This window comes from Mobula birostris, chromosome 1 (assembly GCF_030028105.1).
Source record: "Mobula birostris isolate sMobBir1 chromosome 1, sMobBir1.hap1, whole genome shotgun sequence".
In the NCBI taxonomy this organism is placed as follows: domain Eukaryota; kingdom Metazoa; phylum Chordata; class Chondrichthyes; order Myliobatiformes; family Myliobatidae; genus Mobula; species Mobula birostris.
In genome coordinates, this window is record NC_092370.1 from 12548446 (window position 1) to 12562677 (window position 14232).

General features: G+C 43.7%; 1 protein-coding gene across 4 annotated transcripts in view; it reads right to left on the reverse strand.

Moving 5' to 3' along the window:
* LOC140186273 (cAMP-regulated phosphoprotein 21-like) overlaps nucleotides 1-14232 on the reverse strand; it is a 379019-nt gene that overhangs the window by 47757 nt on the left and 317030 nt on the right. For all 4 annotated transcript variants that reach the window (XM_072242365.1, XM_072243188.1, XM_072241563.1 and 1 more), the window contains one exon: nucleotides 13325-13451. In XM_072242365.1, the coding sequence (XP_072098466.1) occupies nucleotides 13325-13451 (127 nt within the window). The remainder of the gene's footprint in view (nucleotides 1-13324; nucleotides 13452-14232) is intronic.

Below are 14232 nucleotides of genomic sequence, written 5' to 3' on the forward strand. Positions count from 1 at the left end.
ATATAGGTACCAATGACTTGGATAGGATAAGTGACAAGGTTCTGCATACAGAGTTCAGGGAGTTAGGTGCTAAGTTAAAGGGCAGGACCTCCGGGGTTGTGATCTCAGGATTGCTACCTGTGCCACATGCTGGTGAGGACAGAACCAGGAAGATTATACAGTTTAATACTTGGCTAAGGAGTTGGTGTAAGAGGGAGGGCATAATAGATTTGGATCATTGGGCTTCCTTCCTGGGAAGGTGGGACTTGTATAAAAGGGATGGCTTGCACCTGAGCTGGAGGGGGACTAATATCCTAACAGGAAGGTTTGTTAATGCTGCACAGTGTAGTTTAAACCAGAGTTCCAGGGGGATGGGAACCAGAGTGCCAGAGCAGTTAGTGGAGAGTTTGTGGAGGCAGATGTTGTTAGGACCTCAGACAAAGTTAGGAATCAAAAGTTGAGCATGGTGCGACTACTATCCTGAGCTGCCTATATTTCAATGCAATAGTTATAGATGGACAGGCAGATGGAGAAAAAAGATGAGAAGTCAGAGTAAGAAGTTGGGAGGAGAGGAGGAAGGAATACAAGGTAGTAGGTGATAGGTGAAACCGGGAGGTGGGAGGGGTGAAGTAAAGAGCTGGGAAGTCGATTGGTGGAAGAAATAAAGGGCTGGAGAAGGGGGAAACTGATAGAAGAGGACAGAAGGCCATGGAAGAAAGCGAAGGAAGAGGAGCAGCAGAGGGGGGTGATGGGCTGGTAAGGAGATAAGGTGCGAGAGGGAAATGGGAATGGGGAATGGTGAGGAAGAGAGCTGTTACCAGAAGTTTGAGAAATCGATGTTCATGCCATCAGGTTGGAGGCTTTCTCAAACTTCTGGTAATGGCCCTCTGCCCCAACCACCCCATCAAGAAGACAATCAATGCTTGCAACATGATGTGGACCAGCTGGAAAAATGGGCTGAAAAAATGGCAGATGGAATTTAATGCATGCAAATGTGAGGTGTTGCACTTTGGGAGGACCAACCACTGAGGACTGCGGTAGAACAGAGGAATCTGGGAATAGAGAACAATAATTCCTTGAAAGTAGCATCATAGGCAGATAAGGTCATAAAGGAAGCTTTTGGTAAGTTGGCCTTCATAAATCAATGTACTGAGTACAGGAGATGGGATGTTATGTTGAAATTGCGAAAGACATTGGTAAAGCCTAATTTGGAGTATTATGTGCAATTCTGGTCAGCTACCTATGGAAAAATGTAAATAAAGTTGAAAGAGTGCAAAAAAATTAATAAGGATGTTGCCAAGACTTTAGGACCTGAGTTATAGGGAAAGGCTGAATAGGTGAGACCTTCATTCCCTGGAGTGTAGGTGAATGAGGGGAGATTTGACAGAGGTATACAAAATTATGAGGGGTGTACTTAGGGTAAGTGCAAGCAGGCTTTTTCCACTGAGGTTGGGTGAGACTAGAACTCGAGGTTATGGCTTAAGGGTGAAAGGTGAAAAGTTGAAGGGGGACATGAGGGGAAACTACTTTACTCAGAGTGCGGTGAGAATGTGGAATGAGCTGACAGCATGTGGTGGGTACGATTTCGATTTCAACTTTTAAGAGAAATTTGGATAGGTATAATGATGAGAGGGTTATAGGTTCAGGTCCAAGTCCATAGGACTATGTAGTTTAAAAGGATCAGCATGAAGTAGATGGGGTGAAAAACCTATTTCTGTACTGTAGTGTTCTATAACTATGAGATTTACTAGGATGCTTCCTGGATTAGAGAGCATGTTTTATGCGGATAGGTTAAGTGAGGTAGGGCTTTTCTCTTCAGGGAAAAGGAGGATGAGAGGTGACTTGTTAGAGGTGACACCTTTTCTGACACAGTAGTGACAACCTGCACACACCACCCTCACTCACCCTATCCATTAGCGATAGACATCAAACATAATTCTCTGGAACCGGCAATAACCAATTAACTTGTACAGACTCACATATATATCTTTCAAAATAGGCAGCACATTATGGAATCCAATCTCCCCTCCACGGTCTCTGTCTATACTTCTTGCTCCCTTGGTAGAGCAGCCAACCTAATGGAAGACCCTGTCCACCCTGTACTTTCTCTCATCTCCCCCTACCATCGAGCAACAGATACAAAAACCTGAAGGCACGTGCCCCCAGGCTCAAGGGCAGCTTCTATCCTGCTGTTATAAGACTATTGAATAGTTCCCGAGTACAATAAATTGGACTCTGACCTCACAATCTACCTCATTATGATTTTTCATCTTATTGTTTACCTGCACTGCACTTTCTCTGTCGTTGTTACACTTTATTGTTTCTCCTTGTACTACCTCAATGATCTGGTCTGTACGAACAGTATGCAAGACAGGTTTTCACTGTATATCAGTACATATGAACACAATCGTCCTTTAAGTTTGCTGTAGCTGGGGATGGTAGTCAGGATAAGCTCCCTCTACTGATTATATGCATCTCAAACAGCCTCTGACAACCATATCCAGTTCCCGGCCTTCACATCTGGTTTAGGTACTAAGCCTGGCGGAACCATTTCTACTGACAGGAGAAGGGTCAAAGGAGGGGTTCGTTGGCTGTGGTTGGCAGCTCAGCTAGAAGAAGGAAAACTTTGATCCCCAGCCTCCGCTTCCTTGCAGCTAGACTCACTCATGTGGAAGGCTTTGGGAGTAAACCCCGAGGGAAAAATTTCGAGCTGCAGACCCTAAGGTAGTCCTACACTGAGCTCAGTGCTGACTGGCAAATCCTGCAACACCACTGTATCGGTCCCTGCCATCCCTTTGGATTCATCAGCTGTGCGGAGAGGGGGAGCTTGCTGCACGGGCAACAGCTTGTTCACCATATCGTACTGCCCTGGCTTGCATATCACGTGGACAGCTGGGACACAACATCCATGGTTGTCCCCAACCGACAGAGAGCCGCAATGACAGCAATAAACCAGTTGTTGAAATTAACAATTATAAATACAAACAATATTAATAGAGTCATGGAGCACAACAGCACCAAAACAGGTCTTTCGGCCCATCTAGTCTGTCCCAGCCTGGTTTTCCGCTAGTTCCATCTACCTTCACCCAGACCATGGTCCGCAAGAGCTCTCTCCTCCACGTACCTATTCAAACATCTCTTAAACGTTAAAACTGAACCTGCATCCACCACTTCAGCTGGCAGCTTGTTCCACACTCTCAGTGAGATAGTTCACTCAGTAATGTAAATACAGTTGATTAAAATGCTTCAATGGTACAGCAACTGAACATTATGGTTATTTAATTAGTATTTATCTAACTGAGGTCTGAACAAGCATACTTGTTAGCTGAAGCATCCTCGTAAGATTTAATTTAGCCCATTTCCAAAACAAATGTAAGTACTTGAAAAACAGCGTAGGAAAAAAAAGCAACACATTTTGATTTTACTCTCTGATACAGAGGCAATAGTTTTGTCAGATGGAATGTGGCTCCTGGCAAAGAGACCGGTTCACTGTGAGACCTGGTATTCACTCTCTTACAGTGTAGCGGCCCCCTCCCCAGTTACCTGGTAACAAGGTCACGCTGAGCAGCTCCCCGTCTTCCTGTGCCTCCTTCCTATTTCAGAGGCAGTATGAATGTTCAAAAATTAAAAACGTAGCGCTGAAACACGTTTCGGTCGAAAAAGCTGCAGAGGGTGGTAAATGAAGCCAGCTCCAGCTCCAGCTCCATCATGGGCACAACTCTCCCCACCATTGAGGATATCTTCAAATGGCAATGCCAACATCCATCATTCAGGGCCCCTAAAATCCAGGGCGTGCCCTCTTCTCATTGCCACCATCAGAGAGGAGGTACAGGAGTCTGAAGACCTACGTCAGGATGCCGTTCATCAACTGTAGCTCAGCATTTAACACCATCATTCCCACAATCCTGATTGAGAAGCTGCAGAACCTGGGCCTCTGTACCTCCCTCTGCAATTGGATCCTCGACTTCCTAACCAGAAGACGACATTTGTGCGGATTGGTGACAACATATCCTCTTCGCTGACGATCAACAGTGGCGCACCTCAGGGGTGTGCGCTTAGCCCACTGCTCTACTCCCTATATACAGATGACTGTGTGGCGAGGCATAGCTCAAATACCATCTATAAATTTGCTGACGATTCAACCATTATTGGTAGATTCTCAGGTGGTGACGAGAGGCGTATGGGACTAGGAGAATGATATAATTGTTGCTCCAGATCCAATGCAGCACAATAAAATAAAGAACAAAAAAAAAAATAAAAAAACAACAAATATAAATATAAATACATAAGATAGCTCATATGCACAGATTGATTGTATCTTCTTACTTCAGTGGTTGGTAAGTTGATGGAGAAGATCCTGAGAGGCAGGATTTATGAACATTTGGAGAGGCATAATATGATTAGGAATAGTCAGCATGGCTTTGTGAAAGGCAGGTCGTGCCTTACGAGCCTGATTGAATTTTTTGAGGATGTGACTAAACACATTGATGAAGGTAGAGCAGTAGATGTAGTGTATATGAATTTCAGCAAGGCATTTGATAAGGTACCCTATGCAAGGCTTATTGAGAAAGTAAGGAGGCATGGAATCCAAGGGGACATTGCTTTGTGGATCCAGAACTGGCTTGCCCACAGAAGGCAAAGTGTGGTTGTAGATGGGTCATATTCTGCATGGAGGTCGGTCACCAGTGGTGTGCCTCAGGGATCTGTTCAGGGACCCCTACTCTTCATGATTTTTATAAATGACCTGGATGAGGAAGTGCAGGGATGGGTTAGTGAGTTTGCTGACGACACAAAGGTTGCGGGTGTTGTGCATAGTGTGGAGGGCTGTCAGAGGTTACAGTGGGACATTGATAGGATGCAAAACTGGGCTGAGAAGTGGCAGATGGGGTTCAACCCAGATAAATGTGAACTGGTTCATTTTGGTGGGTCAAATATGATGGCAGAATATAGCATTAATGGTAAGTCTCTTGGAAGTGTGCAGAGTCAGAGGGATCTTGGGGTCCGAGTCCATAGGACGGTCAAAGCAGCTGCGTAGGTTGACTCTGTGGTTAAGAAGGCATATGGTGCATTGGCCTTCATCAATTGTGGGATTGAGTTTAGGAGCCGAGAGGTAATGTTGCAGCTATATAGGACCCTGGTCAGAGCCCACTTGAGAGTACTGTGCTCAATTCTGGTCGCCTCACTACAGGAAGGATGTGGAAACCATAGAAAAGGTGCAGAGGAGATTTAGAAGGATGCTATCTGGATTGGGGAGCATGCGTTATGAGAATAGGTTGAGTGAACTTGGCCTTTTGTCCTTGGTGCGATGGAGGATGAGAGGTGACCTGTTAGAGGTGTAAAAGGTGACGAGAGGCATTGATCATGTGGATAGTCAGAGGCTTTTTCCCAGGGCTGAAATGGCTAGCACGGGAGGGCACAGTTTTGAGGTGCTTGGAAGTAGGTACAGAGATGTTATGGGTAAGTTTTTTACGCAGAGATTGGTGAGTGCGTGGAATGGGCTGCCAGCGACAGTGGTGGAGAAGGATATGATAGGAACTTTTAAGAGACTCTCGGATAGATACAGGGAGCTTAGAAAAATAGAGAGCTCTAGGTAACCCTAGGTAATTTCTAAGGTAAGGATACGTTCGGCACAGCTTTGTGGGCTGAAGGGCCTGTATTGTGCTGTAGGGTTTCTATGTTTCTAAAACAATGAAACTCCAGAAAAATCTGAAAACTATAAATATCTGGAAAAGTTAGAAAACTAAAAACAATTTTGAAAACTAAAAACTAAAAAATCTGCAAACTGATAACTCTGAAATCTGAAAACTAAAAATCTGGAACGATCTGTAAGTACACAAGAGATATGGCAGCATCTGTGGAGAGGGAAAATGAGCTGACTTTTTATTAGGTGAAAACATTAGAATGAGAGGGGTGCATTTCTTTTGTTATTATTCCTGAACAAGAAATTAGTGTAAAATAACCAAAACAGAAATGCTAAGTTTAAAGTTCAGAAAATGATTCATGCTTTTGATTTAGAACATAGAACATTACAGAACAATACAGGTCCTTATTTTACTTAAGCAACACACATCAAAGTTGCTGGTGAACGCAGCAGGCCAGGCAGCATCTCTAGGAAGAGGTGCAGTCGACGTTTCAGGCCGAGACCCTTCGTCAGGACTAACTGAAGGAAGAGTGAGTAAGGGATTTGAAAGTTGGAACTTTTGAACTTTCAAAACGAAGGGTCTCGGCCTGAAACGTCGACTGCACCTCTTCCTAGAGATGCTGCCTGGCCTGCTGCGTTCACCAGCAACTTTGATGTGTGTTGCTTGAATTTCCAGCATCTGCAGAATTCCTGTTGTTTGCCTTATTTTACTTATTTGTATTTAGAGATGCAGCGTGAAACAGGCATTCCTGACCCACTGAGCCGCATCACCCAGCATACCAATGATTTTTTAACACTAGCTTAATCACAGGACAACTTACAATGATGAATTAACCTAGTAACCGGAATGTCTTTGGACTGTGGGTGGAAACTGGAGCACCTGCAGGAAACCCATGCACACACGGGAAGGAACGTATAGACTTGTTTATAGAGGATGCTGGAATCAAACTCCGAACTCTGATGCCCCAAGCTGTAATAGCATTGCGTTAACCGCTACACTACCGTGGCACTGAGGCTTTATACGGTTAGTAAGTTTGCTAATGACAAAGATTGATTGTGTTATGGATAGTATGGAGGGTTGTCAGAGGTTACAACAGGACATCAATAGGGTGCAGAACTGTGCTGAGAAGTGGCAGATGGTGTTCAACCCAGATAAGAGAGATCTTGGGGTTCGTGTCCGTAGGACACTCAAAGCTGCTGCGCAGTGTTGTTAAGAAGGTGTGTGGTGTGTTGGCATTCATCAATCATGGGATTGAGTTCAAGAGCCGTGAGGTAATGTTCCAGCTATATAAGACCTTAGTTAGACCCCACTTGGAGAACTGTGTTCAGCTCTGGTCACCTCACTACAGGAAGGATGTGGATACTATAGAAAGAGTGCAGAGGAGATTTACAAGGATGTTGCATGGATTGGAGAGCATGTCTTATGTGAACTTGACCTTTTCTCATTGGAGCAATGGAAGATGCGAGGTGACCTGATAGAGGTGTATAAAATGATGACAGGCATTGATCGTGTGGATAGTCAGAGGCTTTCTCCCAGGTCTGAAATGGCTAACACAAGGGGGCACAGTTTTAAGGTGTTTGGAAGCAGGTACAGAGGAGATGTCAGGAATAAGTTTTCCCACACAGAGTGTGGTGGGTGTGTGGAATGCACTGCCAGCGACGGTGGTGGAGGTGGATACAATAGGGTCCCTGAAGAGACTCTTAGATAGGCATGGAGCTTCAGAAAATAGAGGGCTATGTGGTAGGGTAATTCTAGGCAGTTTCTAGAGTAGCTTACATAGTTGGCACAACATTGTGGGCCGAAAGGCCAGTAATGTACTGTAGATTTCTATGTTCTATGTTCAACCAGACCAGCTAACCTGAGCTTTGCTAATATTGTGAAAGTAATGCAGGAACATTTAGAACCAAAACCATTGTTGAATGCAAAATACTTTAGGTTTCATAGTGGAATCAAAAGGAAGGGGAGTCCATTTCACCTTATCTTGCTGAATTGAAGAGATTATCCATTCAGTGATGGGCTTAATGTTGTACTGAGAGATCATTTAGTTTGTGGAATCTTACAAGAAAGCTGTATGATGCCAAATCAGTGTTTTGAGGATGGCACTGGAAAACCCAAACATATCAAGGATAGAAGAGTGTTATATGAAAATGTCACATCCAAGTTTTGTAAAGCCCATCTGGTTCTTTATATCATCCATGATAAAGCAGCCAGTGAGCTGGATCACATGGAGGCTGAAGGAATTCTTTCCAAGGCTGATTGGAACCCATGGGCAATGTCAGTGATGCTAGTAGCCAAGAAGAGTGGGACTATGAAAATCTGTGGTGATTTTACGGTCACCATCAACCCAGTACTTAAAGTAGATCGATATCCTCTTCCCAGGATAAAGGTTATCTTTGGAAACCTTTCTGGAGGATAACACTTAGCTGAGGTCTACCTACAGATGGAGATGGAAGAAGAGTCCAAAGTATTTCTCATCATAACAATCACAAAGGACTTTATCTTAATAACCGGTTTATTTTTGGAATAGCATCTGCAGTTACACTCTGGCAGAAAGCTACAGACCAGGTGCTGTAAGGCTGCCCTGGATGACATCATTGTTACCACTGAGGATGACAAGGAACATCTCCAAAATCTCAGTACTGTGTTAAAAAGATTAGAAGATTATGGGCTCAGAGCAGAATGCACCAGTGTGAATTATTTGAAACAAACATCACTTTCTGTGGCCACACTGTTGACGTACAAGGATTACACAAGTGTGCTGAGAAAATTCAAGCAGTGGTGGATGCCCAGGCCCAAAGAATGTGTCACCGTTGCAGTCCATTTTAGGACTTGTCACTTACTACAATAGGTTCTGCCAAACCTGGCTACATGCTCCATTCTTTGAACTCATTACTACAGCCGGAAGGAATGACAATGGACAAAGAAGAGTAAGGTGGCTTTCAAAAATGTAAAGGAAATGGTGACATCAGACACTGTACTCACACATTATGATCCACATCGTTCAAAGAAGCTTGTGTGTGACCGTTCATCTTATTCTATAGGTTCAGTCTTACGTGCTATGAGTGATAGTCCATAGTCTTTGTATTACATTCCCTTACCGCTGCAGAGAAAAGTTATGCACAGATTGACAGAGAGGCCTTGAGCCTGGTTTGGGGTGTGAAATGTTTCAATCAGTACTTACACAGGAGGGAGTTTACCCTCATTACTGATCATCAGCCATTAGCATCCATTGTCGGATTCAAGAGGACGACTAATCATAGAAATGCTGATGGATTGTCCTGTTTACCTTTGGGAAAGGAAATACCTGAAAAATTTGTAAGAGACACTGCTTTTGACGTATTTTCCCTAACATAAATCGAAAGTCTCTCTACTATGGCAGGGATGATCCCAAGGGAAAACAAAAAAACTCCATATTGTCTGAGGAAGGATGTAAGAAATGAATTCAATTCAATTCAATTCAATCCATACACCCCATGTTCAGCAGAAAATCTAGTTTCCCCACTTTTACCAGCTCCAGGATGAACTTGCTCTTGACAGGATTTGCCTTATGTGGGGACTGAGAGTTGTTCTACTATCCAAGCTAAGAGCTAAAGTGTTGGAGGAGCTACATTCTGGCCATCTAGGGCGTGGTCAAAACAAAAGCCTGGGATAGGTCAGCGGATTGAGGATCAAGTCCATCGAGTCTGCTCCAGCATTTCATGATGGCTGATCAAATTTTCCTTACAGCCCCAATCTCCTGCCTTCTCCCCAAATCCCTTCATGCCCTGTTCAATCAAGAATCTATCAACCTCTGCCTTAAATATACATAAAGGCTTGGCCTCCATAGCTGCCTGTGGCAAAGAATTCCACAGATTCATAACTCTCTAGCTAAAGAAATTTCTCCTCATATCCCTTCTAACAGGATGCCTCAATGTTCTGAGGCTGTGTCCACTGGTGTTATACTCTCCCACCATAGGAAACACCCTCTCCATATCCACTATATCAAGACCTTTGCATTGCCCTGGCAGAGGATTCACGTGGATTTTGTAGGGCCATTCATGGGGACTCATGTTTTGGTGGCAGTGGATGCAGCTAGAAAGTAGCCAGAAGTGTTCCCAGTCGCTTCACTAGAGCCTCACACGCACTGTTGATGTGTTGAGAAGCCTCTTCTCAACGACTGGGGTTCCAGAACACTTAGTTAGTGACAATGGACCACAGTTTGTTGTGGAACAGTTTCAGTCATTCCTGAAATTGACTGGAATAAGACTTACTCCATCTGCCCCATACTACCTGGCTACAAGTGGCTTGACAATGAGCAAAGTCAGCAGAATACACTACACTGACTCTGAATCAGAACCTTGCTGATTTCTTCCTTGCACATCCCAATGCAGAACACTCCACAACCAGCTATTCTGTTCCTGGGTCATCCCTTGCGTTCACTCTTGGATCTCCTCAAACCCAATCTCAGAAGGAGTATGCAGGACAAACAGCTGAGACAAACTGAAGGCTCCTCAAACAAGAAGGTTCAAAGTTTCACTCCTGGGCAAGCAGTCTTGGAGAGGGACTACAGACGTCATCAAAAGTGGGCACTTGGAAAGGTTAAGGACAGAACTGGGCCACGCTCCTACACAGCGGAGATTGCGTCTGATATCATCTGGAGATGACACATCAATCAGTTGAGAAGAAAGGTGGGCAGAGTTGTCAGAACCACTTCTTGCAGTCTCAGATTCAACTCCTACAACCATCATGGATGAGGCCCCAGAATCTGAGATTGTTTAACAAGTCCTCGAACCTAAGATTGTTTCACAGCCATGAGTCTCACCTGTCTATATAGTATATGAGATGCATTCTATATTGCTTTGGAGATAATAGCTAAGCAGGGAGGAGTGTTGTGTATTTAATATTTCAGTAATATTTGAGTGTTATTGTAAATATATTGTTTAATTAAGCACTCCTGTTCATTTAAATAATTCATTACGGGTTATATGTAAAAGTACGTAGCTGGCACCACGTCATCACGGCACCAAGTTATACGAGGGGTGATTGATCAGTTCGTAGCCTAAGGTAGACGAAGTCAATTTTAGAAAACCTAGCACATTTATTTTTCAACATAGTCCCCTCCTACATGTACAAACTTAATCCAGTGGACGTGGAGCATACAAATCCCTCCTTTGTAAAAGTGGTCCACAGCAGGGGTGATTGATAATTTCGTGGCCTAAGGTAGAAGGAGGTGAGTTATTAACTTCAAACTTTCTGCATTATCACTCAAAGAGATGAACTGTACATGCATGTATCAAAAACATCTTGGACCTCCAGGATGTCCATAGCAGGGGTTATTGATAAGTTCATGGCCTAAGGTAGAAGGAAATGAGTTACACCACTCTCGTTACATGCACATGCAGTTCAACTCTTTGAGAGAAAATGCAGAAAGTTTGAAGTTAATAACTCATCTCCTTCTACCTTCGGCCATGAACTTATTGATCACCCCTGCTGTGGACCACTTTCTGGAGGTCCAAGACACCGACTTCTACAAAGAAGGGATCCGTATGCACCACGACTGCTGGACTAAGTGTGTAAATGTAGGAAAAATAAATGTGCTAGGTTTTCTAAAATTGACTCCTTCTACTTTAGTCCACTACCTTTGGAGTTGCAAAACATAATAAAGATACTGACCAACAGGAATTCTGCAGATGCTGGAAATTCAAGCAACACACATCAAAGTTGCTGGTGAACGCAGCAGGCCAGGCAGCATCTGTAGGAAGAGGTGCAGTCGACGTTTCAGGCCGAGACCCTTCGTCAGGATCCTGACCTATTGGTAACTGACCTATTGGTAACTTGGACAGAGCAATGGCAGGTGGAATTCATAGGACATTCAGCACAGCACAGTACAATTCCTTCAGCCCACGATGTGCTGACTTTTTTAACTTGCTCTGAAATTAATCTAAACCTTCCCTTCTACACAGACCAAAACTGTAACTTTTTCTTAAATCCTTGTGCCTATCTAAGAATCTTTTAAATGTACCTAACGTATCTCACCACTGTCCCTGGCAGTGTATTTCATGCACCCACCACTCTGTGTAAGAAAATTACCTTTGACATCCCCCCCATACTTTCCTCCAATCACCTTAAAATTATGCCCCCCCCCCCCGTATTAGCTTGATTGGGCATGAGGTATCGCTTTTCTTCCTTTGTCCCTCATTCTGAGCAGTTTCAAGTTCTTGGGTGTCAACATCTCTGAAGATCTATCCTGGGCCTAACATATTGATGCAATTGCAAAGAAGGCAAGACAGCGGTTATATTACATTAGGCGTTTGAGGAGACGTCACCAATGACTATGGCAAGTTTCTACAGATGTACTGTGGAGAGCACTCTGACTGAAAACTGAAAAGTATTTAGCGCTGTCTTCCAGCCTCTTGCTCGCTGCCGTCGGAGGTGGCTGTGTGTGGCGGTCTCTTGCTCCCTTTCACTTGCTGCTCCTGGGGCGGGGTGGGGGTCCTTGTGTTCAATAGATCTCTCTCTCCCTTGATGCTGTTGGCAGATGGGCCAGAGAGGTGGACTGTAGATTTGGACTCAGTGTTCTAGTTCTAGTTCTAGCTTTGGTCAACTCTTTATTGTTACTACTTTCAGGTGAGTTTTGAATCGGGGCTGCCTGCAGATAATGAACACTGAACTTAAATGAACTGAAATATGCCTTTTGTTTTTGTGTTCTATATTCTCGTTTCTTGTCGCTGTTTTTTTTTTGTGTGTGGGGTTTGGGGGCGGCAGGGTTTGATGTTTGATATTTTTCTTTGAACGTATTGCTTCCATGGTTCTTTTTTGTTTCGTGTCCGTCTGTGGGGAAGACAGATTTCAGGGATGTATACTGCACACAATCTTTGATAATAAATGTACTTTCAATCTGTGCATCTTTGGTTGCATCACCATCTGGTATAGAGGGGACATTGCACAGGATCGGAAAAAGCTGCAGACAGTTGCAAACTCAGCCAGCTTCATCATGGGCACTGGCCTCCCCAGTATCGAGGACACCTTCAAAAGGTGATGCCTCAAAAAGGCAGCATCCATCATTCAGGTCCCCCATCACCCAGGACATGCCCTCTTCTTATTGCCACCATCAAGGAGGTACAAGAGCCTGAAGACACACACTCAACGTGTTAGGAACAGCTTCTTTCCCTCCACCATCAGATTTCTGAATGAACAATGAACCCATGAACACTATCTCATTATATTTTTTCTCTTTTTTTGCTCTTTTTTTGCACTGTATATTAATTTAAGATTTTGTATATATTTCTTATTGTAATTTATAGTTTTTATTATTATGTATTTCAATGTACTGCTGACACAAAACAATGTATTTCATAGCATACACTGGGGATAATAAACAGCAGAATCAGAATCAGGTTTAACATCACCGGCATATGTCATGAAATTTGTTGTTTTGTGGCAGCAGTACAATGCAATACATAATAATAAAACTGTAAATGACATATATACGTACAAAAATTAAATAAAAGTAAGTAGTGTGAATAGAAAAACAAATAGTGAGTTAGTGTTCACATCCATTCAGAAATCTGACGGCAGGAGGGAAAAAGCAGTTCTTGAATGCTGAGGTTACAAACTGATTCTGACTCTAAATGAACCCCATTCAAGATAAGGCAGAAACACAAGGAGGAAAATGACAAGGCTCACTCGGAGGAATGAGAAACAACACTGCTGGAATGGGGTACCTGATGGTTGTGTGGTCTGTGGCATCTGCTGGCTTCGCGCTGCGTTGTATTGAACCGTAGCGACAGGCCTGAACTGTTGGGTTGCTGAGGTAGTGTACTGGCCAGAAGGGCAATAATACACCGGCATCTGAAAGAGATTCACACAAAACCTTTCACTTCCAGTCTTTAGGCAGTTGATTCAAAAGTTTAGCTTTACTTGTCACATGTACATCAAAACATGGGGTGTATGGGGTGAATTGAATTGAATTGACTTCATTTCTTACGTCCTTCACAAACATGAGGAGTAAAAATCTTTACGTTACATCTCCGTCTAAATGTGGAATGTGCAATCATAGTAATTTATAATAACTAGAACAGTCAGTGTAACATAGCAATACACTCAAATCAGCGTGAGTTAATCAGTCTGATGGCCTGGTGGAAGAAGCTGTCCCGGAGCCTGTTGATCCTGGCTTTTATGCTGCGGTATTTTTTTCCTGGATAGTAGCAGCTGGAATAGATTGTGGTTGGGGTGACTCCATTCCCTTCGGACCCTTTTTTCACACCTGCCCTTGTAAATAACCTGAATCTTGGGAAGTTCACAACTACAAATGCACCACTCTCTGCAGAATCCTGCGATTAAGGTACAGTTTCCATACCAGGCAGTGATACAGCCAGTCAGGATGCACTCAACTGTGCCCCTGTAGAAAGTTCTTAGGAATTGGGGGCCCATGCCAAACTTCCTCAAACGTCTGAGGAGAAAGAGGCGCTGTTGTGCCTTTTTCACTACACAGGTGGTGTGTACAGACCATGTGAGGTGTTCGGTGATGTGGATGCTGAGGAACTTAAAGCTGTTTACCCTCTCAACTGCAGATCCATTAATGTTAACAAGGGTTAACCCATCTCCATTCCTCCTGTAATCCACAACCAGC